This window comes from Schistocerca nitens, chromosome 1 (genome assembly GCF_023898315.1).
Source record: "Schistocerca nitens isolate TAMUIC-IGC-003100 chromosome 1, iqSchNite1.1, whole genome shotgun sequence".
NCBI lineage: Eukaryota > Metazoa > Arthropoda > Insecta > Orthoptera > Acrididae > Schistocerca > Schistocerca nitens.
Genome location: NC_064614.1, coordinates 1,059,116,236 through 1,059,135,435, shown reverse-complemented (window position 1 = coordinate 1,059,135,435; position 19,200 = coordinate 1,059,116,236). Strand labels below are relative to the sequence as shown.

Sequence of the window (19,200 nt, the reverse complement as noted above, 5' to 3'; positions counted from 1 at the left end):
CAACGTACTGAAACAGAGAACACGCTACAAGGAGACGAATACTTGTTTGCGTACAATTTATTTAACACTGCCGCTGCCAAATATTTCTGGGTGATTCCAAACTTTGGCCACAAGTGTATACCTGCAGAGCTTGCGTCGACTGAAGGAGGAAGAATGGTCGATCGCAGGCAGCCACTTCAAACCACGGAGCAGCCATCTGCGATCCGAAGAGGGCACTGCTGCGACCTTGTTAAGAGAGGGCACACACCGCTCCTGTCTGAGGTATCTCCTGAGGGTGACAGGGGAAAACCGCTGAAATGTTGTTGTCTCTCGACTATCTTACTCTGCTAACCGTAAGAGAAATTTAATGAAATTTGAATATCTTTTATTATCTCTAAAATCAGAAATTAATATCATAAACACTAAATTTTGCGCTCCTTGTACGAGACAATGATTTGCAAAATTACAAGTAGTGTAAGGGTACAGTACAGGATTAATCATAATTGAAAAAAAAGAAAAAACATGGCAAGTATGTACCCACAAAAATATTGAAAGGTACACAGGATAAGAAGCAAGGTGTGAGCCTCTGTTTTGGAGCACCGTGACACTTGGAACAGTGAAATTTGTAACTGGTGGAGAGAGATATTTTCAAAGTACACTGTAATATTAAGGTTACACACACTACCCTAGATCTGAAAAAGCTGGCCAATATTCGAGCAACTTATTTGCTTTGGAGATCAGTTACGATAGGTCCAGCATGAGATTTCTAAAACCACATAATGAGGTAAATTACAAATTTATATTCAAACTGCTTTACAGAAACAGACATACGTCGACTGGTGGAGAGAGATATTTTCAAAGTATACTGTAATATTAAGGTTACACACACTACCCCAGATCCGAAAAAGCTGTCCATATTCGAGCAACTTATTTTCTTTGGAGATCAGTTACGATAGGTCCAGCATGAGATTTCTAAAACCATGTAATGAGGTAAATTACAAATTTATATTCAAATTGCTTTACATAACCTTAAAGTTCATTTCTTGCAGATCTTAGTAGTGCTTCTTACAAATGTGGAGCTATACATTAACAACAATTAAAGGTAATTTTAAGCAGTGTTAGATCCTTAGCAGAAAAAGTAAGTGCAGGGGCACAAATCACTAAGAAGAATAAAATGTGTTATTGTAGAAGTAGTTAGATACAATACACAAAAACTGAAATCTGCCTTGCTAAACAATTCTTGCACATAGTGATAGGTATTAGCTTTATACCACCTATACTTATTGTAATTTATAGTCCTCCGAAGTGTTTTACTGTATGTATTTGAACGCTTGTCTAAGGTCTTACCGTAGGGATTTTCAGACGAATTTCACTAATAAATAGACTGATTCACGAGGGATGTTTGTGTACATAATTTGCAATTTAGTAATGCAGACTGTGGAGCATACGTGCTGTTATCTGCTCCCTATTTTCTAAATTCAGTACCCTTTGCACACAATTATGTATTTGAAAGCAAACATGAACAGTAAATTTATCTTCATTCACAAGGTAAATATAACATATAACATTTTAATCTAATTTCAGATTTGCTGTTATCATCATGCTTATGTTCGGTGCGACTCTTTACTCTCCTGTTTATGTTCGCTGTAACTCTTGGACCATTATTAAATTATGTTTTGTTATGCCTTAGCAACAGCTATATCATACAAAAACACTGACATTATTAGATAGAAGTCTTGTTTTTCTTTAGAGAGAACCTGGTACCAATGGGCAGCAGAACAATAAAATGTTTCTAAATAATGAATCTCAGACAAATGCATAGTAATGGTTTTAAAATTACTAAAATCAATTCATCACCGTAAGCGTAAATTACAAAACTGTAGATTTTGAACCCTGGACCAGATTTTGAGGATTTGGCAGCCATACGTCATACTCACTCTGGATCTGTCGCGTGTTTTCCGCAGCTTCTCGAACTCCTCCAGGTCCGCCTGAGGAATTTCGTAGTGGAAGTTGTCGAAGAACTGGTGCTTCAACAGCCGCTCGCAGCTCCATCTCCTGACAGGATCCATGTCCAGGCATTTCTGCAAGCAGCGCAATGATTTTAAGTACGAAATGGCCACAGGTGCAAGGATGTATCACATCCACTCTGTCTTTCGGTGGGCCTACTTCGTGTCTTTTCCGAAACCTTGACGTAAGCTTGTAAGGAACATTCTACAAATTCTTTAATAAATATCTATTTTCAGAAGTATAACTTACACCATCCCACTATAGAGTAGCCCAGAAACATTGCGCACAGAGACTAAAAATCTTGTCATGCCTTAAGAAATTTAAGAAGCAGCCATCTTATGACAACAATGCCTTCTCCTGTAACCATTCCTCCCAACCCCTCCAAGTACCTGCTTACACTGGCGATACTGCCTTCTCTCCATCATACATTTCGTTAATCCCCAGGAGCCCTCCAGCTCCATTGCAATTCATCGCCATTGGTACCTGTTCTGTTGCAATATCTCCAGCGTAGTCACTGCGTAAAGGAAAACTGTTCCGAGCATTCCACCTTCGAGACGCCTGCCGTACAGTCCACAATCGTCCTATCCATCCAACTGCAATACTGCGATTCCTTAGTCTAACACTTGATCAAAATACCTGAAATACCCACCCTGTAAGTGATTAAAAGAAAGTCCACAACAGATAAAAACTGTATGCGGCTGAACACAGAAACTACTTAAACACTAACAACATCGATATAAAAGAAGCATTCCATATTTTGAGAGGTAGTAGTAAGGGCCAAAAAATATGTCAATAAACATCGGTTCTAAAACGTAAACTTAGACTTGTTCCTCTTCACTGTTGTGAAGTGCATCTCATCTATTACAAGCTCTTTATTGTTACGAACAGAATGCAGCAAACAAGTGAGAGAACATTGTTATGTTAATATGACACAGCAGAGCACATCAAGGACGGTGCTTGCTGTTACATACGACGTGCACTTCTGAGCCGTCGTTAAAGGAGGTGCTCACAAGGGAACCTCCCTATCGCACCCTCCTCAGATTTAGTTATTGACACAGTGGATAGGCCTTGAAAAACTGAACACAGATCAATCGAGAAAACAGGAAGTAGTGTGGAACTATGGAAAAATAAGCAAAATATACAAACTGAGTAGTCCAAGTGTAAGATATGCAACATCTAGGAGTATGTAAGCCGAGAAGCGCCGTGGTCCCGTGGTTAGAGTGAGCCACTGCGGAACGAGAGGACCTTGGTTCGAGTCCTCCCTCGAGTAAAAATTTTACTTGCTTTATTTTCGCAAAGTTATGATCTGACCGTTCATTCATTGACGTCTCTGTTCACTGTAATAACTGTGGTGTCTGTGTTTTGCGACCGCACCGCAAAACCGTGCAATTAGTAGACGAAAGGACGTGTCTCTCCAATAGGAACCGAAAACATTTGATCGCAAATTCATAGGTCAACAGATTCCTCCACAGGAAAACACGTCTGAAATATTCTATACGACACTGGTGACGGCATGTGCGTCACATTACAGGAATATGTTGTCGACCCACCTAACTTGCACACTTGGCGAATGGGTAAAAAGATTCTTCTACCTTGCCCGATTTAGGTTTTCTTGTGGATGTGATAATCACTCCCAAAAAAGTGATGAAAACATAAGAGTTTGTCACATAAACCGCAACAAATGAATGCAACAGTTCCACAGTCGCACCGTTTTCCCTATGCTCTGTCAAAACATATGTTTTTTTACGTTTTAAAATGTTTCCGTGAGTAGACCGTCAAATCCTGCATATGTCCAAGCTAATCTGAACATGTTCTGGAATTTTGGAGAGCGAAGTTGATTATGTGTGAGTACCTGAACTTTGATAATTGTCTGAAAATAAAAAATTAACCTTTTCACTCGAGAGAAGATTTGAACCAAGGACCTCTCGATCCGCGGCTACTCACGCTAACCACGGGACCACGGCGCTCGTAAGCCGACACCCTCCTTGATGTCGCTTACCTTGCGCATGGACTACTCACTTTGTATATTTTGCTTATTTTTTTCATAGTTCCATACAACTTCTTCCTGTTTTCTCGATTAATCTGTGTTCGGTTTTTCATGGCCTATCCCTGTGCCAACTTATAACTAAATCTGAGGGGGGTGCGATGGGGAGGTTCCCTTGTCAGTACCGTGTCCACACATAGTAAGGTAAGCTTCTGTCCGACGTCTGTCGAAAAATTTCGACGTTGGTCACCGAGACTGATGGCGCGTTTCTGTAGTGTCTGTACATCATTATTGAAGCTTTGGTATAAAAGTTCAAATGGTTCAAATGGCTCTGAGCAGTATGGGACTTCTCTGGTCATCAGTCCCCTAGAACTTAGAACTACTTAAACCTAACTAACCTAAGGACATCACACACATCCATGTCCGAGGCAGGATTCGAACCTGCGACCGTAGCAGTCGCGCGGTTCCGGAATGAGCGCCTAGAACCCGTAGACCACCGCGGCCGGCTGGTATAAAAGACTTCGATGTTCCCACAACCGAAGTTCCAACAAAATAAGACCAAGGGAACTAACTGGCCGACATTACGGACCGTCCCGAGCAATCTATTGCCCTTTAAATGGCTGTGCGAGGTATTCTCGGTCGTTTCGGAAAAACCGCACGTCCAGGCGTTTCTGGATTGATACCACTTCTAGAAGTACAGGAAAGTCGTCTGATAGGAACTGACGATACCTTGCACCTATCGACCTTATTGGTAATACTAACGCCTTACTAGTCTATTGATAATAATTTCTGCCCACACATTAATCAAAAATCGGCGCTGAACCCTGGCTTCCTCAACTGCATTTGGATCGCACAAATTCACAATACCAAGTCGATTGAAAACAGCCTCGTCTGTAAATTGTATCTTTCTTGCGAAAAACCGTGTTTGCAAAACCAGTTAGAACTGCATGCAGGCAGACTGACCTTGGTAGTCGAAGGGCTTGTACATGCTGTACGCGATATGAGTGTAGCAAGTGTTCATGCAGTTTCTTCGAGACAAGAAGATTAAACCAATAGATGTTGTACTCCTGTGTACCCGAGTTCCAGGATCTTCTTCCACTCGCTGCAATACCCGCTCCTACCCAACTGGATCATGAAGATGCCACGTCCACCACGATCAGCCTTTGTTGAAGCTATGGAGCCAGAATCTGCTAGTCGCTGGAAAACGCTGGTGAATAACTGTGCAAATAGTGCCTCGGATTCTGATATATTTCAGCATTCACTACACGGGATCGACGGTTGCTTCTATTTACCAGACCATAATAATAGATCGTGTCTGCCATTTCCCGTGCAGAATAATAAGATTCCATTATGCTGGTAAGTGCTAAGATAAAACAACAATTTAAAGCATTTGACAATCATATGAAACCAAACTGGTTCCTATAGAGCTAATGGGCTACACTTATCGAGAACTGTAATAACGTCTATATAACAACATCAAGAGCTCTTTACTGCATGCTTAATCCATCTATATATATCAAAGGAAATGTACTGTCTGGTGGAATCATCATCGCCCAGCCGAAACCGCTAAGGAAGGAAACTTGAAATTTGGAGAGGGTGTTGATTTTATAGTTTAGGTATCGTTTAATAAGGGATTTTTCGAAATTCCAACCCTGAGAGGGTGACATAGGGGACGAAAGTTTTTCCGACAATCTGTCGTTATTAAGATAAGGTAGCACTACGAAAATTAGTATTTGGTTTCTCGGTCTGCATTTTTAGAAAATCAACCCCTAAGGGGGTAATATAGCGGGTGAATTTTTTTAAAAATAAATCGTTATTAAAGAACTCAAAAGCAATTTCAAAGCTACATATAAGAATATTGGTATCTGACTTCTAGAAGAGAAATAAAAACATTACGTGTTTCAGTGTTCTTGGAAATTCAGCTCATATGGGGGTGAAATAGGGGATGAAACGCTCGACGAAAATATTTAAATATGAAACCAGAACCGCTTTTTATTCAAAAGTACATTCAAAAATTTCATGCCTCTTCGACTTTAATTCGAGTGAAAATTTTAGAGGGCGTTGCAGTTTGGGAACTACATAAGAGGAACTTATTTAACAGTGACCACGACAAACCTGCTTTGTCAGAAATTCATAGAAAAAGAATCATATTTTTAATACAACTAATTTTTCAGTAGGCCTAATACATGTTTATAAACTTCCCTTATATTAATTACGACCCAAACTAATCATTACTGATGACAAAGTAGATACCACGTTTAAATAAGGTTCCATGTACAGGGATATCCGATTGAGATGAGAGAACTCAGCACCGAATGTAACTTAGCCGATTTGTCTCGTTCTCGTTTTAACTCGCAAGGACTGGTATTCATGTAAAGGATCACTAACTATTTTACAGCATTTAGGTTTACACATGTAAAGGATCACTAACTATTTTACAGTCTGTAGGTTTACACATCCCCCCATGAACCATGGACCTTGCCGTTGGTGGCGAGGCTTGCGTGCCTCAGTGATACAGATGGCCGTACCGTAGGTGCAACCACAACGAAGGGGTATCTGTTGAGAGGCCAGACAAACGTGTGGTTCCTGAAGAGGGGCAGTAGCCTTTTCAGTAGTTGCAGGGGCAACAGTCTCGATGATTCACTGATCTGGCCTTGTAACACTAACCAAAACGGCCTTGCTGTGCTGGTACTGCGAACGGCTGAAAGCAAGGGGAAACTACAGCCGTAATTTTTCCCGAGGGCATGCAGCTTTACTGTATGGTTAAATGATGATGGCGTCCTCTTGGGTAAAATATTCCGGAGGTAAAATAGTCCCCCATTCGGATCTCCGGGCGGGGACTACTCAGGGCGTCGTTATCAGGAGAAAGAAAACTGGCGTTCTACGGATCGGAGCGTGGAATGTCAGATCCCTTAATCGGGCAGGTAGGTTAGAAAATTTAAAAAGGGAAATGGATAGGTTAAAGTTAGATATAGTGGGAATTAGTGAAGTTCGGTGGCAGGAGGAACAAGACTTTTGGTCAGGTGATTACAGGGTTGTAAATACAAAATCAAATAGAGGTAATGCAGGAGTAGGTTTAATAATGAATAAAAAAATAGGAGTGCGGGTAAGCTACTACAAACAGCATAGTGAACGCATTATTCTGCCCAAGATAGACACGAAGCCCACGTCTACTACAGTAGTTCCAGTTTATATGCCAACTAGCTCTGCAGATGACGAACAAATTGATGAAATGTATGATGAGATAAAAGAAATTATTCAGGTAGTGAAGGGAGATGATAATTTAATAGTCATGGGTGACTGGAATTCGAGAGTAGGAAAAGGGAGAGAAGGAAACATAGTAGGTGAATATGTATTGGGGTTAAGAAATGAAAGAGGATGCCGTCTGGTAGAATTTTGCACAGAGCATAACTTAATCATAGCTAATAGTTGGTTCAAGAATCATAAAAGAAGGTTGTATACATGGAAGTATCCTGGAGATACTAATAGGTATCAGATAGATTACATAATGGTAAGACAGAGATTTAGGAACCAGGTTTTAAACTGTAAGACATTTCCAGGGGCAGATGTGGACTCTGACCACAAATTATTGGTTATGAACTGTAGATTAAAACTGAAGAAACTGCAAAAGGGTGGGAATTTAAGGAGATGGGACCTCGATAAACTGACTAAACCAGAGGTTGTACAGAATTTCAGGGAGAGTATAAGGGAACAATTGACAGGAATGGGGGAAAGAAATACAGTAGATGAAGAATGGGTAGCTCTGAGGGATGAAGTAGTGAAGGCAGCAGCGGATTAAGTAGGTAAAAAGACGAGGGCTGGTAGAAATCCTTGGGTAACAGAAGAAGTATTGAATTTAATTGATGAAAGGAGAAAATATAAAAATGCAGTAAATGAAACAGGCAAAAAGGAATAAAAACGTCTCAAAAATGAGATCGACAGGAAGTGCAAAATGGCTAAGCAGGGATGGCTGGAGGACAAATGTAAGGATGTAGAGGCTTATCTCACTAGGGGCAAGATAGATACTGCCTATAGGAAAATTAAAGAGACCTTTGGAGGAAAGAGAAACACTTGTATGAATATCAAGACCTCAGAAGGAAACCCAGTTTTAAGCAAAGAAGGGAAAGCAGAAAGGTGGAAGGAGTATATAGAGGGTCTATACAAGGGCGTTGTACTTGAGGGCAATATTATAGAAATGGAAGAGGATGTAGATGAAGATGAAATGGGAGATACTCTACTGCGTGAAGAGTTTGACAGAGCACTGAAAGACCTGAGTCGAAACAAGGCCCCGGGAGTAGACAACATTCCATTAGAACTGCTGACGGCCTTGGGAGAGCCAGTCCTGACAAGACTCTACCATCTGGTGAACAAGATATATGAGGCGAAATACCCTCAGACTTCAAGAAGAATATAATAATTCCAATCCCAAAGAAGACAGGTGTTGACAGATGCGAAAATTACCGAACTATCAGTTTAATAAGTCACAGCTGCAAAATACTAACGCGAATTATTTACAGACGAATGGAAAAACTGGTAGAAGCCGACCTCGGGGAAGATCAGTTTGGATTCCGTAGAAATATTGGAACACGTGAGGCAATACTGACCCTACGACTTATCTTAGAAGCTAGATTAAGGCAAACCCACGTTTCTAGCATTTGTAGACTTACAGAAAGCTTTTGACAATGTTGACTGGAATACTCTCTTTCAAATTCTAAAGGTGGCAGGGGTAAAATACAGGGAGCGAAAGGCTATTTACAATTTGTACAGAAACCAGATGGCAGTTATAAGAGTCGAGGGGCATGAAAGGGAAGCTGTGGTTGCGAAAGGAGTGAGACAGGGTTGTAACCTATCCCCGATGTTATTCAATCTGTATATTAAGCAAGCAGTAAAGGAAACAAAACCAAAGTTCGGAGTAGGCATTAAAATCCATGGAGAAGAAATAAAAACTTTGAGGTTCGCCGATGACATTGTAATTCTGTCAGAGACAGCAAGGGATTTGGAAGAGCAGTTGAACGGAGTGGACAGTATCTTGAAAGCAGGATATAAGATGAACATCAACAAAAGCAAAACGAGGATAATGGAATGTAGTCTAATTAAATCAGGTGATGCTGAGGGAATTAGATTAGGAAATGATACACTTAAAGTGGTAAAGGAGTTTTGCTATTTGGGGAGCAAAATAACTGATGATGGTCGAAGTAGAGAGGATATAAAAATGTAGACTGGCAATGGCAAGGAAAGCATTTCTGAAGAAGAGAAATTTATTTACGTCGAGTATTGATTTAAGTGTCAGGAAGTCGTTTCTGAAAGTATTTGTTGAAGTGTAGCCATGTATGGAAGTGAAACATGGACGATAAATAGTTTGGACAAGAAAAGAATAGAAGCTTTCGAAATGTGGTGCTACAGAAGAATGCTGAAGATTAGATGGGTAGATCACGTAACTAATGAGGAGGTATTGAACAGAATTGGAGAGAAGAGGAGTTTGTGGCACAACTTGACTAGAAGAAGGGATCGGTTGGTAGGACATGTTCTGAGGCATCAGGGGATCACAAATTTAGCATTGGAGGGCAGTGTGGAGGGTAAAAATCTTAGAGCGAGAACAAGAGATGAATACACTAAGCAGATTCAGAAGGATGTAGGTTGCAGTGAGCACTGGGAGATGAAAAGCTTGCACAGGATAGAGTAGCATGGAGAGCTGCATCAAACCAGTCTCAGGACTGAAGACCACAACAACAACAACAGGTTTACACATGGTCAGTGGGAGTAATAGCACATAAATTCGATTAAAGCAAAACAAAAACAAAACATTTTGCAGATCATTCAATCGATGCGAGTAAAGCAGCGGGAGTCAAGCTTGTGGGTAAGAACAGTTGAATATGTCCTCATTTGGTTACTGCACTCTGCTGGTCGTTGATATTAGTGCAAGGGTACAGTACTACCGGATATAGAAAAGATTTTCCTCATTGAGTATAGTAAAACCCGTTGTATAACAACATACTTCGTTGTTCATGTTAGAACAGCAGTTTTATGGTAACAATTTTATTCAATACACTGAAACCGGATAATGATGTAGAAAAGGAAAATTTGGATATTTAATTATTCATATGTGCACTTCCTTCAAAAATAGATCCATATGTCATCTTTTGTCATGTTTGAGAAATGAGTGAATGGTTTGTTGTCTACTGACCACAGATAGTGAATGTAGAATCTGTAATTATCTTTGAGACAGTCTTCTGGTCACCCTTGGCGTAACAAAAGACAGGAAGTATTCCAAGAGCACTAGAGGGCCTGGAGTGTGGCTGACCAATACGGTAACGGGATCCTCGTCACCTTCTGAGGAAGCATGGGATGGCCTTGTGAACGGCCATGTTCCGACACTATGTCGCTGATTTCTGTAGGTGAAACACGTATTTTCAGTGTGCTCCGTAACATTAGAGAATATGGGAATGGTACGCACGTGGAATATTTAAGACAAGCTAGAAATAATGATTTCCATTTTCATAATATCTACGAGAACAAAACTTATTGGTGAAGGTTCATGTCAAGGTAGGCAGGTAAAAACCACGGGGAACTTAGGATTCTTTGGTAGTGACCAACGGTCACAATGAAATCACGTGTGGTAATTTTCAGCTGAGATATTTGCATGTGGTAATTTTAAGAAGAGATACTTGCGTGTGTGAGTATAAGCCATAAGCTGAGATACTTGCGTGTGTGAGTATAAGCCAGCCGACCGGAGTAGCCGAGCGGTTCTAGGCGCTTCAGTGTGGAACCGCGCGACCGCTACGGTCGCAGGTTCGAATCCTGCCTCGGGCGTGGATGTGTGTGATGTCCTTAGGTTAGTTAGTTTTAAGTAGTTCTAAGTTCTAGGGGACTGATGACCTCAGATGATAAGTCCCATAGTACTCAGAGCCATTTGAACCATTTTTTGAGTATAAGCTGATAATATTTAAGAATTGCCTTTGCAGATTTTGAATTAGGAACAAGCACTTCCACATGGTGAGTACTGACCAAGAGACAATGGAAAATAGAAGAACTTGTGCAAACTTTCAGTAGAGGATCCGTGTGTGAGATAATTAAGTAATCATGATACCAAAATTACCGTTACTAACTACAATCGTCATTACTATAGTGCACTTCTTGGACTGATACGGATATCCACTACTTCTCTCTCACACTCACTCTCATAAGCTCATTCATTAATAACCTAGAGAATTTACTAGCGGTCATGCTAATCAAAAAATTTCTTGCTTTTTTGGTAAGTACTTGTAACTTAGGGCGACAATGCACCATCGTTTGACACAGTGCCTAAATGACACAGACGGTTCTAGCGTGGTCAAACAGTCTGAATGTAAAAGAACGAAATGACAGACCATCTCTCTGTGAAGAACCGGGAATAACAAGAGAAGTGGCCCTGGTACTCGAAGACCGTATCAGAGCCGCACCGATAGTGGAAAAAATGAAAGTGAGTCACCAATCTGTTTATACGAGGTGCGGCTAGAAAAAAACCGGACTGATGCTGGAAAAAACATTTATTTACAATTATTTACAATTTCATGTTATCTCCTTCAATGTACTCTCCTCCTCGGTCTCTACACCGCTCCATACGAATTTTCCTCTGTTCATAGCAATGCTGCAGATCATTTTCGGTAAGTCCATACATTACTTCCGTCGCTTTTTCTTTTACTGCTTCAACAGTCTCAAATCTAGTTCCTTTCAAAGCTGACTTGACTTTAGGGAAAAGGAAAAAGTCACAGGGGGCCAAATCAGGTGAGTAGGGTGGATGATCTAAGATGGGAATGTTGTGTTTTGCCAAAAACGTCTTCACTGACTACGCACTGTGAGCTGGGGCATTGTCTTGGTGAAGGATCCATGACTTTTTTCTCCACAAATCGTTCCGTTTTCTCCGTACTCGCTCACGTAGGGTAGCCAGGACGCTAATGTAGTAATGCTGATTCACTGTTTGTCCCTCTGGTACTCAATCAATGTGCACAATCCCTTTGATGTCAAAAAAAACAATCATCATTGCCTTGAATTTCGATTTTGACATTCGTGCTTTTTTTTTTGTCGTGGAGAACCAGGAGTTTTCCAATGCATCGATTGGCGTTTAGTTTCGGGATAGTAAGTAAAAAACCACGATTCATCGCAAGTAATAACATTTTGTAAGAAGGTGGATCACTTTCAATGTTTTCCAGGATGTCAGAACAAATCATTCTTCGGCGTTCCTTCTGTTCAATTGTGAGACACTTTGGAACCATTTTTGAACACACTTTGTTCATGTTGAAACTTTCATGAAGAATCTGCCTAACACTTTCCTTGTCAACTCCTGTTAACTCAGACACTGCTCTTATTGTTAAACGGCGATCTTGTCGAACAAGTTTACCGATTTTTTCAATGTTTGCATCAGTTTTTGCTGACAATGGTCTGCCAGTGCGAGTGTCATCACTGGTGTCTTCGCGGCCATCTTTAAATCGTTTAAACCACTCAAACACTTGTGTTTGCGATAAACAATCATCGCCGTACACTTGTTGTAACATTACAAACGTTTCACTTGCAGATTTTCCTAGTTTGAAACAAAATTTGATGTTAACACGCTGTTCTTTCTGTACACTCAACATTTTCCGACGCACAGACAAAACGTCAACTACTTAAAACAGACGCCACGGGCAGACTGAGTGCAGGAGGCAGATGAAACTCGATCAGCAGGCGGAGCGAGAGTCACGTGACAGGCCACGCGACTTTCAGCCTTATTGCATTCGTTTTATTGTTTCACCAGTACTAGTCCGGTTTTTTTCTAGCCACACCTCGTAGCATCTTGAACGAAATTTAGAAATTGAAGGTCGCCGCCCGCCTCACATACATTTAGAAAACACACCTAACAGACAGGTGCGGAAATTCTGAAGTGTCAGGACAGTCCATATGCCTTCTTAGCCACCTACAATAATAATGTCGTGTGACGAGGGCTTACCGTCGGGTAGACCGTTCGCCTGGTGCAAGTCTTTCGATTGGACGCCACTTCGGCGACTTGCGCGTCGATGGGGATGAAATGATGATGATTAGGACAACACAACACCCAGTCCCTGAGCGGAGAAAATCTCCGACCCAGCCGGGCAGCCGGGAATCGAACCCGGGCCCGTAGGATTGACATTCTGTCTCGCTGAGCACTCAGCTACCGGGGTCGGACCTTAGCCACCTAATCACCGTGGACTAGTGCAGTGTGTATCATTATGAACCTAAGACAATGGAATAAAGCAAGCAGTGGAGCAGTGAGAACGCGTGGATTCAGCAACGCAGTAAAATGCCAAGACCCAACAGCCATTGGTCAAGATGGTGCTGAGTATTTCTTAGAATCTGCTGTGATGTGGTGCTAACAGATTATGCTCGTGAGGGGTAAATCGTCAAAGGCTGCCAACGCGAAATATCACGGGAAGCTGTGTAAGAGAACACTCTGTTTCATTCTGTGTAGGACGCAATCACACATGCTTCGGTCAAGGACTCCGACAAGATGCCCATCGTTGGGAAAAATGAGTCTCATTGTAGGGTCGGGGCGGCAATTAAAACTTCACGACTATCCCTCGTACATCACCACACTTGTTAGTGCCAAATTCTCGTGTAGGGGATCAGGGGCGTGGAGCTCTGTCGTGGAGAGGCGTACCTTGAGCAGGTCGATGGCCGTGTTGGATGCGCTGGACAGGCGCTGCTCCAGCGTCTCGCCAGCCTCAGGGGGCGGCAGCTTCACCCCGCAGAAGAACTCGCTGGTCCGGAAGACGCTCTGGTGCCGAGGGATCAGCTCACCTGCGGGAAGAGCCACACAGTCAACATCCTGCTAACAGCATTGTTCTAGTTCGTGAAATTACGATAGTAGGAATATCACGTATGTTGCAACACGTCAAACATACAATGGTGTATTTCTGTTACTTTTTCTGAATTTTAGACGAACCTCTACACACAAAGGCCATCAGAAAAACACCCTGGATAAAAATAAAATTTAAAATAAAATACCCATGAGACACAAACTTGTACATATAACACCGAAACTAGCTTTGATGATAGTTACAGCTAAGCGTTGAAGAAATTCCACATGTTTCTTGAGGTATTCTATATACAGATAGAGCTATCATATTGTGAGGGTATTGATGGTTACGTTTCACGAGCAATTATAAAAAGCCCCAGACATTTTTCCCTGGTATTAAGATCGGCTGATTTAGCATGTCGGTCCAAGTGCGATAAACTAAAGTGGTTCAAATGGCTCTGAGGACTGTGGGACTTAACTTCTGAGGTCATCAGTCCCCTAGAACTTAGAACTACTTAAACCTAACTAATCTAAGAATATCACACACATCCATGCCCGAGGCAGGATTCGAACCTGCGGCCGTAGCGGTCGCGCGGTTGCAGACTGTAGCACCTAGAACCGCTCGGCCACCACGGCCGGCTGCAATAAACTGCGCGAGTGTTCGCCAAACTAGATGAAAATGGCTGTCGTCATACTGGAAGACGGGAGTGTTCACAGCACAGTCTTCATAAAGTGCAGAAGACAGAGCAATACAGTCACCAATAATGTTGAAATAAACGTCCTAGTTCATGTTCACAGTAATGGGTGAACCGAAGTCATGATACGAGAAACATTCCAAAACGTCAGGACCATCCGTACCCTCGCGCCTTGCGTCTTCTGAAAGAGTAAAAGTTCCACTGGTCGGCCCACACTACACATCTCCACAATCTGTATTTTATGATCTGAGGATGGCTAATGCCGGCCGAAACCGGTAATTTAATTAAAAATTGCTCTGATTATGTGCAGTTATCGAATTATTCTCAAAACAATCAATGAGTATGGTGTCCAGCGTGACACGCATGACCTCCTTTCCACTACGTGCAGCTTCATGTGCTGTTGTTTACAGTTGCCTTTCGAGGTATATGATTCAAAATGTCCATCCATTCCAATTCCCTTCGTAATGTTCGCTCGTGATCTGGTTGAAATACACTTGCTTTCGTTGACAGTAGCAATTCCTGTCCGCTCTGAGCCGACTGTCATTTAATCGTCTCTGGTCCCTGCCGGTTAGGACTTTTCCGTTCCTGTCTGTTAGGTTATTTTTACAACCACGTGCTTACGACTGGTTTAGCGTTCCTAATAGACACAATGGACACACCGCGTTGACGTACCAGTAAATCTAGCATCTTGATTCACGGTGTACTCATGGACACGTGCAAACATGACAGCTCCTTTCTGGAGCTCTGACACGCCTCTACGTCGATCCTTCTTACTACGTTGATTCAATGCAACCGACTGGCACTTAAATATGACTGAACTGCCGCTACTTAGGTCAGTAGTCGAGAGAAATGCCTGGGGCCATTTCTGCACCAACTGCAGCGCTCTAAACCGGCTAACATGCTCTTTTAATAGCGTGACTAATATTTTGTCTTCAGAGCTAAGACATTGTCTGAAAAAATGAACATAGATGCCGTAATATGCAGTAACAAATGGTTTAATCTTAAAAAAACGAGCAATATACAGATAATCTTTGAAGCATGGTTTCTGTGAAACTGTAATGTGTTTGATGAAAGTTGTTTTTGACACTGAAATGTACACTAAAGTTGATAGTATTAATTTACTTTTATTTATTCAAACTTTTTATCGGAGGAAGTTCACTCATTATCACCCTTCATCTGCGATTTCCTAAGAAAGGCATATCAGTTGTTACTTGGTCTATATTTTCTTAGTTATCTGCAGATGATGGGCGATAATGCCTGAAACTGGTCTGGCAAATAAGTACTAATCATAGGAGTTGTACAAAGCTTCGTTAACATTTATTTCTCAAGAATGATGTTCATGACAAGCACTACGTTACCTTATCACTAAGTAATAGTAAATACATTGTAAGTAGTAACTCGCATTGTATCAAATACCTCGAAACTTCCTGGCAGATTAAAACTGTGTGCCGGACCGATATTCGAACTCTGGACCTTTGCCTTTCGCGGGCAAGTGCTCTACCAACTGAGCTACCCAAGCACGACTCACGCCCTGTCCTCACAGCTTTACTTGCACCAGTACCTCGTCTCCTACCTTCCAAACTTTACAGAAGCTCTCCTGCGAACTATGCAGGACTAGCACTCCTGAAAGAAAGGATATCGCGGAGACATGGCTTAGCCACAGAATGAGATTTTCACTCTGCGGCGGAGTGTGCGCTGTTATAAAACTTCCTGGCAGATTAAAACTGAGTGCCGGACCGAGACTCGAACTCGGGACCTTTGCCTTTCGCGGGCAAGTGCTCTACCAACTGAGGACGGAGCGTGAGTCGTGCTTGGGTAGCTCAGTTGGTAGAACACTTGCCCGCGAAAGGCAAAGGTCCCGAGTTCGAGTCTCGGTCCAGCACACAGGTTTAATCTGCCAGGAAGTTTCATATCAGCGCACACTCAGATGCAGAATGAGAATCTCATTCTGGAAACATCCCCTAGGCTGTGGCTAAGCCATGTCTCCGCAATATCCTTTCTTTCAGGATGGTTCGCAGGAGAGCTTCTGTAAAGTTTGGAAGGTAGGAGACGAGGTACTGGTGGATGTAAAGCTGTGAGGAGGGGACGTGAGTCGTGCTTGGATAGCTCAGATGGTCAGCCGGCACGGTAGCTCAGCGTGTTCGGTCAGAGGGGTCCTTGGCCTCTGTAATAACAAAACTGAGTGAAGGAATCAACGATCAACTTGAACGGATGTCTTGTGACGTCCGCCTAGACCAAACGCAACGAACTATATCGAACAAAAAAAAAACTAAAAAAAAGAAAAGAAAAAGAAAGTTGGTAGAGCAATTGCCCGCGAATGGCAAAGGTCCCGAGTTCGAGTCTCGGTCCGGCACACAGTTTTAATCTGCCAGGAAGTTTCATATCAGCGCACACTCCGCTGCAGAGTGAAAATCTAATTCTGGATCAAATATCTCGCTAAAACTGTTGTGTCGTTTTTTGACACTGTCTGCGTTCCCACATAAATTTTGCACCGTATCGTTACCTAGACGCTTGGTGCTCAAATCTCAAGACAATTTCCCCATACTGATAAACAATAAGCGATGAACATAAACATTAAATGCTCGTGTACGTATGAAATGATACGTGACCTCTTAAAAAGTTAGTAACTGTAAATATGAACTATTTTTATTAAGAAGTTAAATAACTAAAACTTTTCTAACAGCATAAATTAGTAAAAAAGTTATTCAACGGAGCGATGTGGTGCAACGATTAAAATGCTGGATTCACATACAATAGGTAATGGCACATATCTTTGTTTTAGTTATCCGTGTCGTTCCTATATCAGTCTAGACGAATTCTGTGACGGCTCCTTAAATAAAACCCTGGCCAATAGTTTCGCTCAACGTTTCCATCCAGAGCTTGTGATCTGTCTATTATGATTTTATGGTTTAATGTCCCTTTGGTGACGATGTCATTAGAGATGCAGCACAGGGTTGGATTAGGGAAAAACAGGGAAGGAAATCGTCCGTGTCGTCATCGAAGGGACCACCCCGGCATTTGTAGAGACAAAGGAAAATAATGCCTGCAGTAATACGGAAAAAAGAATTTTAATACTTTGTCTGCACGACCGAAAAATTTAAATAAATCATGCCGCGTAGTTCTAAAAATAGCGACGTTCTGTCATGAAAAAGTGTTGACGTTCATAAGCTTGCCTGTCTCACCGCTCGTGAACTGACCTCCGTACTAAATGTTCAATAAAAGTGACAACAAGGTTATTACATACTCTGTGTTAAGAGATAAAAACGCAGCATTTGACAGCAAACGATGCCATAAGCTGGGCTACCCGCTTTTGATAATACTCTTCCCGTCAGTCAAATCCGTACGCGCATTGTTACCTTTTCCCCTTTTTCCTTCTGGAACCAAGAGACTAGTCTGGTCTTACAACCAAATTACACCATCTCTAACGGCTAAAACCGGATAAAATGATTTCAAATTACAGAGGTACGCTCATTTATCGGCAAAACTTTGCTTTTGTATGCAATCGACGTTCGAAAGTTAACAAGTCTAAAGGCTACAGAAGTGTAAGTTGCTCAAGAAACAATATAGTGTAACAGATACTTGGTTCAAAAATGGTTGAAATGGCTCTGAGCACTATGGGGTCATCAGTACCCTAGACTTAGAACTACTTAAACCTAACTAACCTAAGGACATCACACACATTCATGCCCGAGGCAGGATTCGAACCTGCGACTACAGCAGCAGCGCGGTTCCGGACTGAGGGGCCTAGAACCGCTAGGTCACAGCGGCCGGCAACAGGTACTTATGACCAGTAATTTCACAAGAACTGTAAATCAAGTATTAGTCTGGAAGAACCTAAACATTTACTTGAAACGATGTAAACAAACCCAGTACTTAAAAGGCCATCTTTCCCAAAACAAAAGTTGCTACTCTTATGTTGTCGTATGTCCTTCCTTAGACATCACCGAAAAGCAAATATGGACTTTTAATTAAGTGATTAAAACACAGCAAAATGGAACAGCTCGTGGAAAAGATCTGTATAATATCATCATTGTGACTTTTACGTTTATCAAGCGTTGGTGTTCCATTACGTCAATTGCAAGGCTAAGAACCGCTGTGCATGACAAATTAATTTCGTCTACACAAAATGACGTGGCCATCTGGTCAGCTGTTATTTAACGATAAATGCTGTATCTACTTCCAATCAGCATAATACGACTGGTGTGGGCTATGAAGATGCTATGACCTTAACGCGCAGCTATCGGAATCCACCATCGGGCTTTGCCATTGATTTTCTACAGGTGGTGCGCGAGGGCTACTAAATTATTAACAGACAGCTCAGCGACCTTGACACGAACCGACAAACGTAGACAGCAAATTTGTGTAGACCGCTATCTGCTATTGAACCCGAACGTTGTCAGAGTTTACCTTAGCACGACAGTAAAATGTGCCAACAGCAGCCAGTGCACGGACAGAATTGAGGGGCAACTGCTCTGTACAGTTACAACAAGATTCTTTTCGACTGCAAGGTAACTCTGTGCCAGTTGTCAGTGACAAGTTCTGATGACTCAAGCCTCGCTGAGTGTCCTGCGTCATTTCTCAGCAGGGCACATCTTAAAGTTGTACTACAGTAACTGTGCTGGAAGTACTCCAGTCTAACGTGCGCACCTCTCTCTGCACTGATGACAAGGGGCTGTTTTTCTAACTCCAAGTAACACCAGAGACGGTGGAGTGTCCCTCTATATAATGACATGCAAACTGCCGGTCAC

The 19,200-nt window shown here is 42.0% G+C and overlaps 1 protein-coding gene across 1 annotated transcript in view; it reads right to left on the bottom strand.

Annotated features, from left to right (window-relative positions):
• Positions 1-210: 210 nt before the first annotated feature.
• The window catches only part of LOC126238113 (cyclin-dependent kinase-like 1), a 247,032-nt gene continuing 228,042 nt past the window's right edge, over positions 211-19,200 (bottom strand). Inside the window, exons 6-8 of the mRNA XM_049947768.1 lie at positions 13,620-13,759; positions 1,917-2,060; positions 211-268 (exon numbers count right to left, since the gene is read on the bottom strand). Of these exons, the coding sequence (XP_049803725.1) occupies positions 230-268; positions 1,917-2,060; positions 13,620-13,759 (323 nt within the window). The 3' untranslated portion in view covers positions 211-229. The remainder of the gene's footprint in view (positions 269-1,916; positions 2,061-13,619; positions 13,760-19,200) is intronic.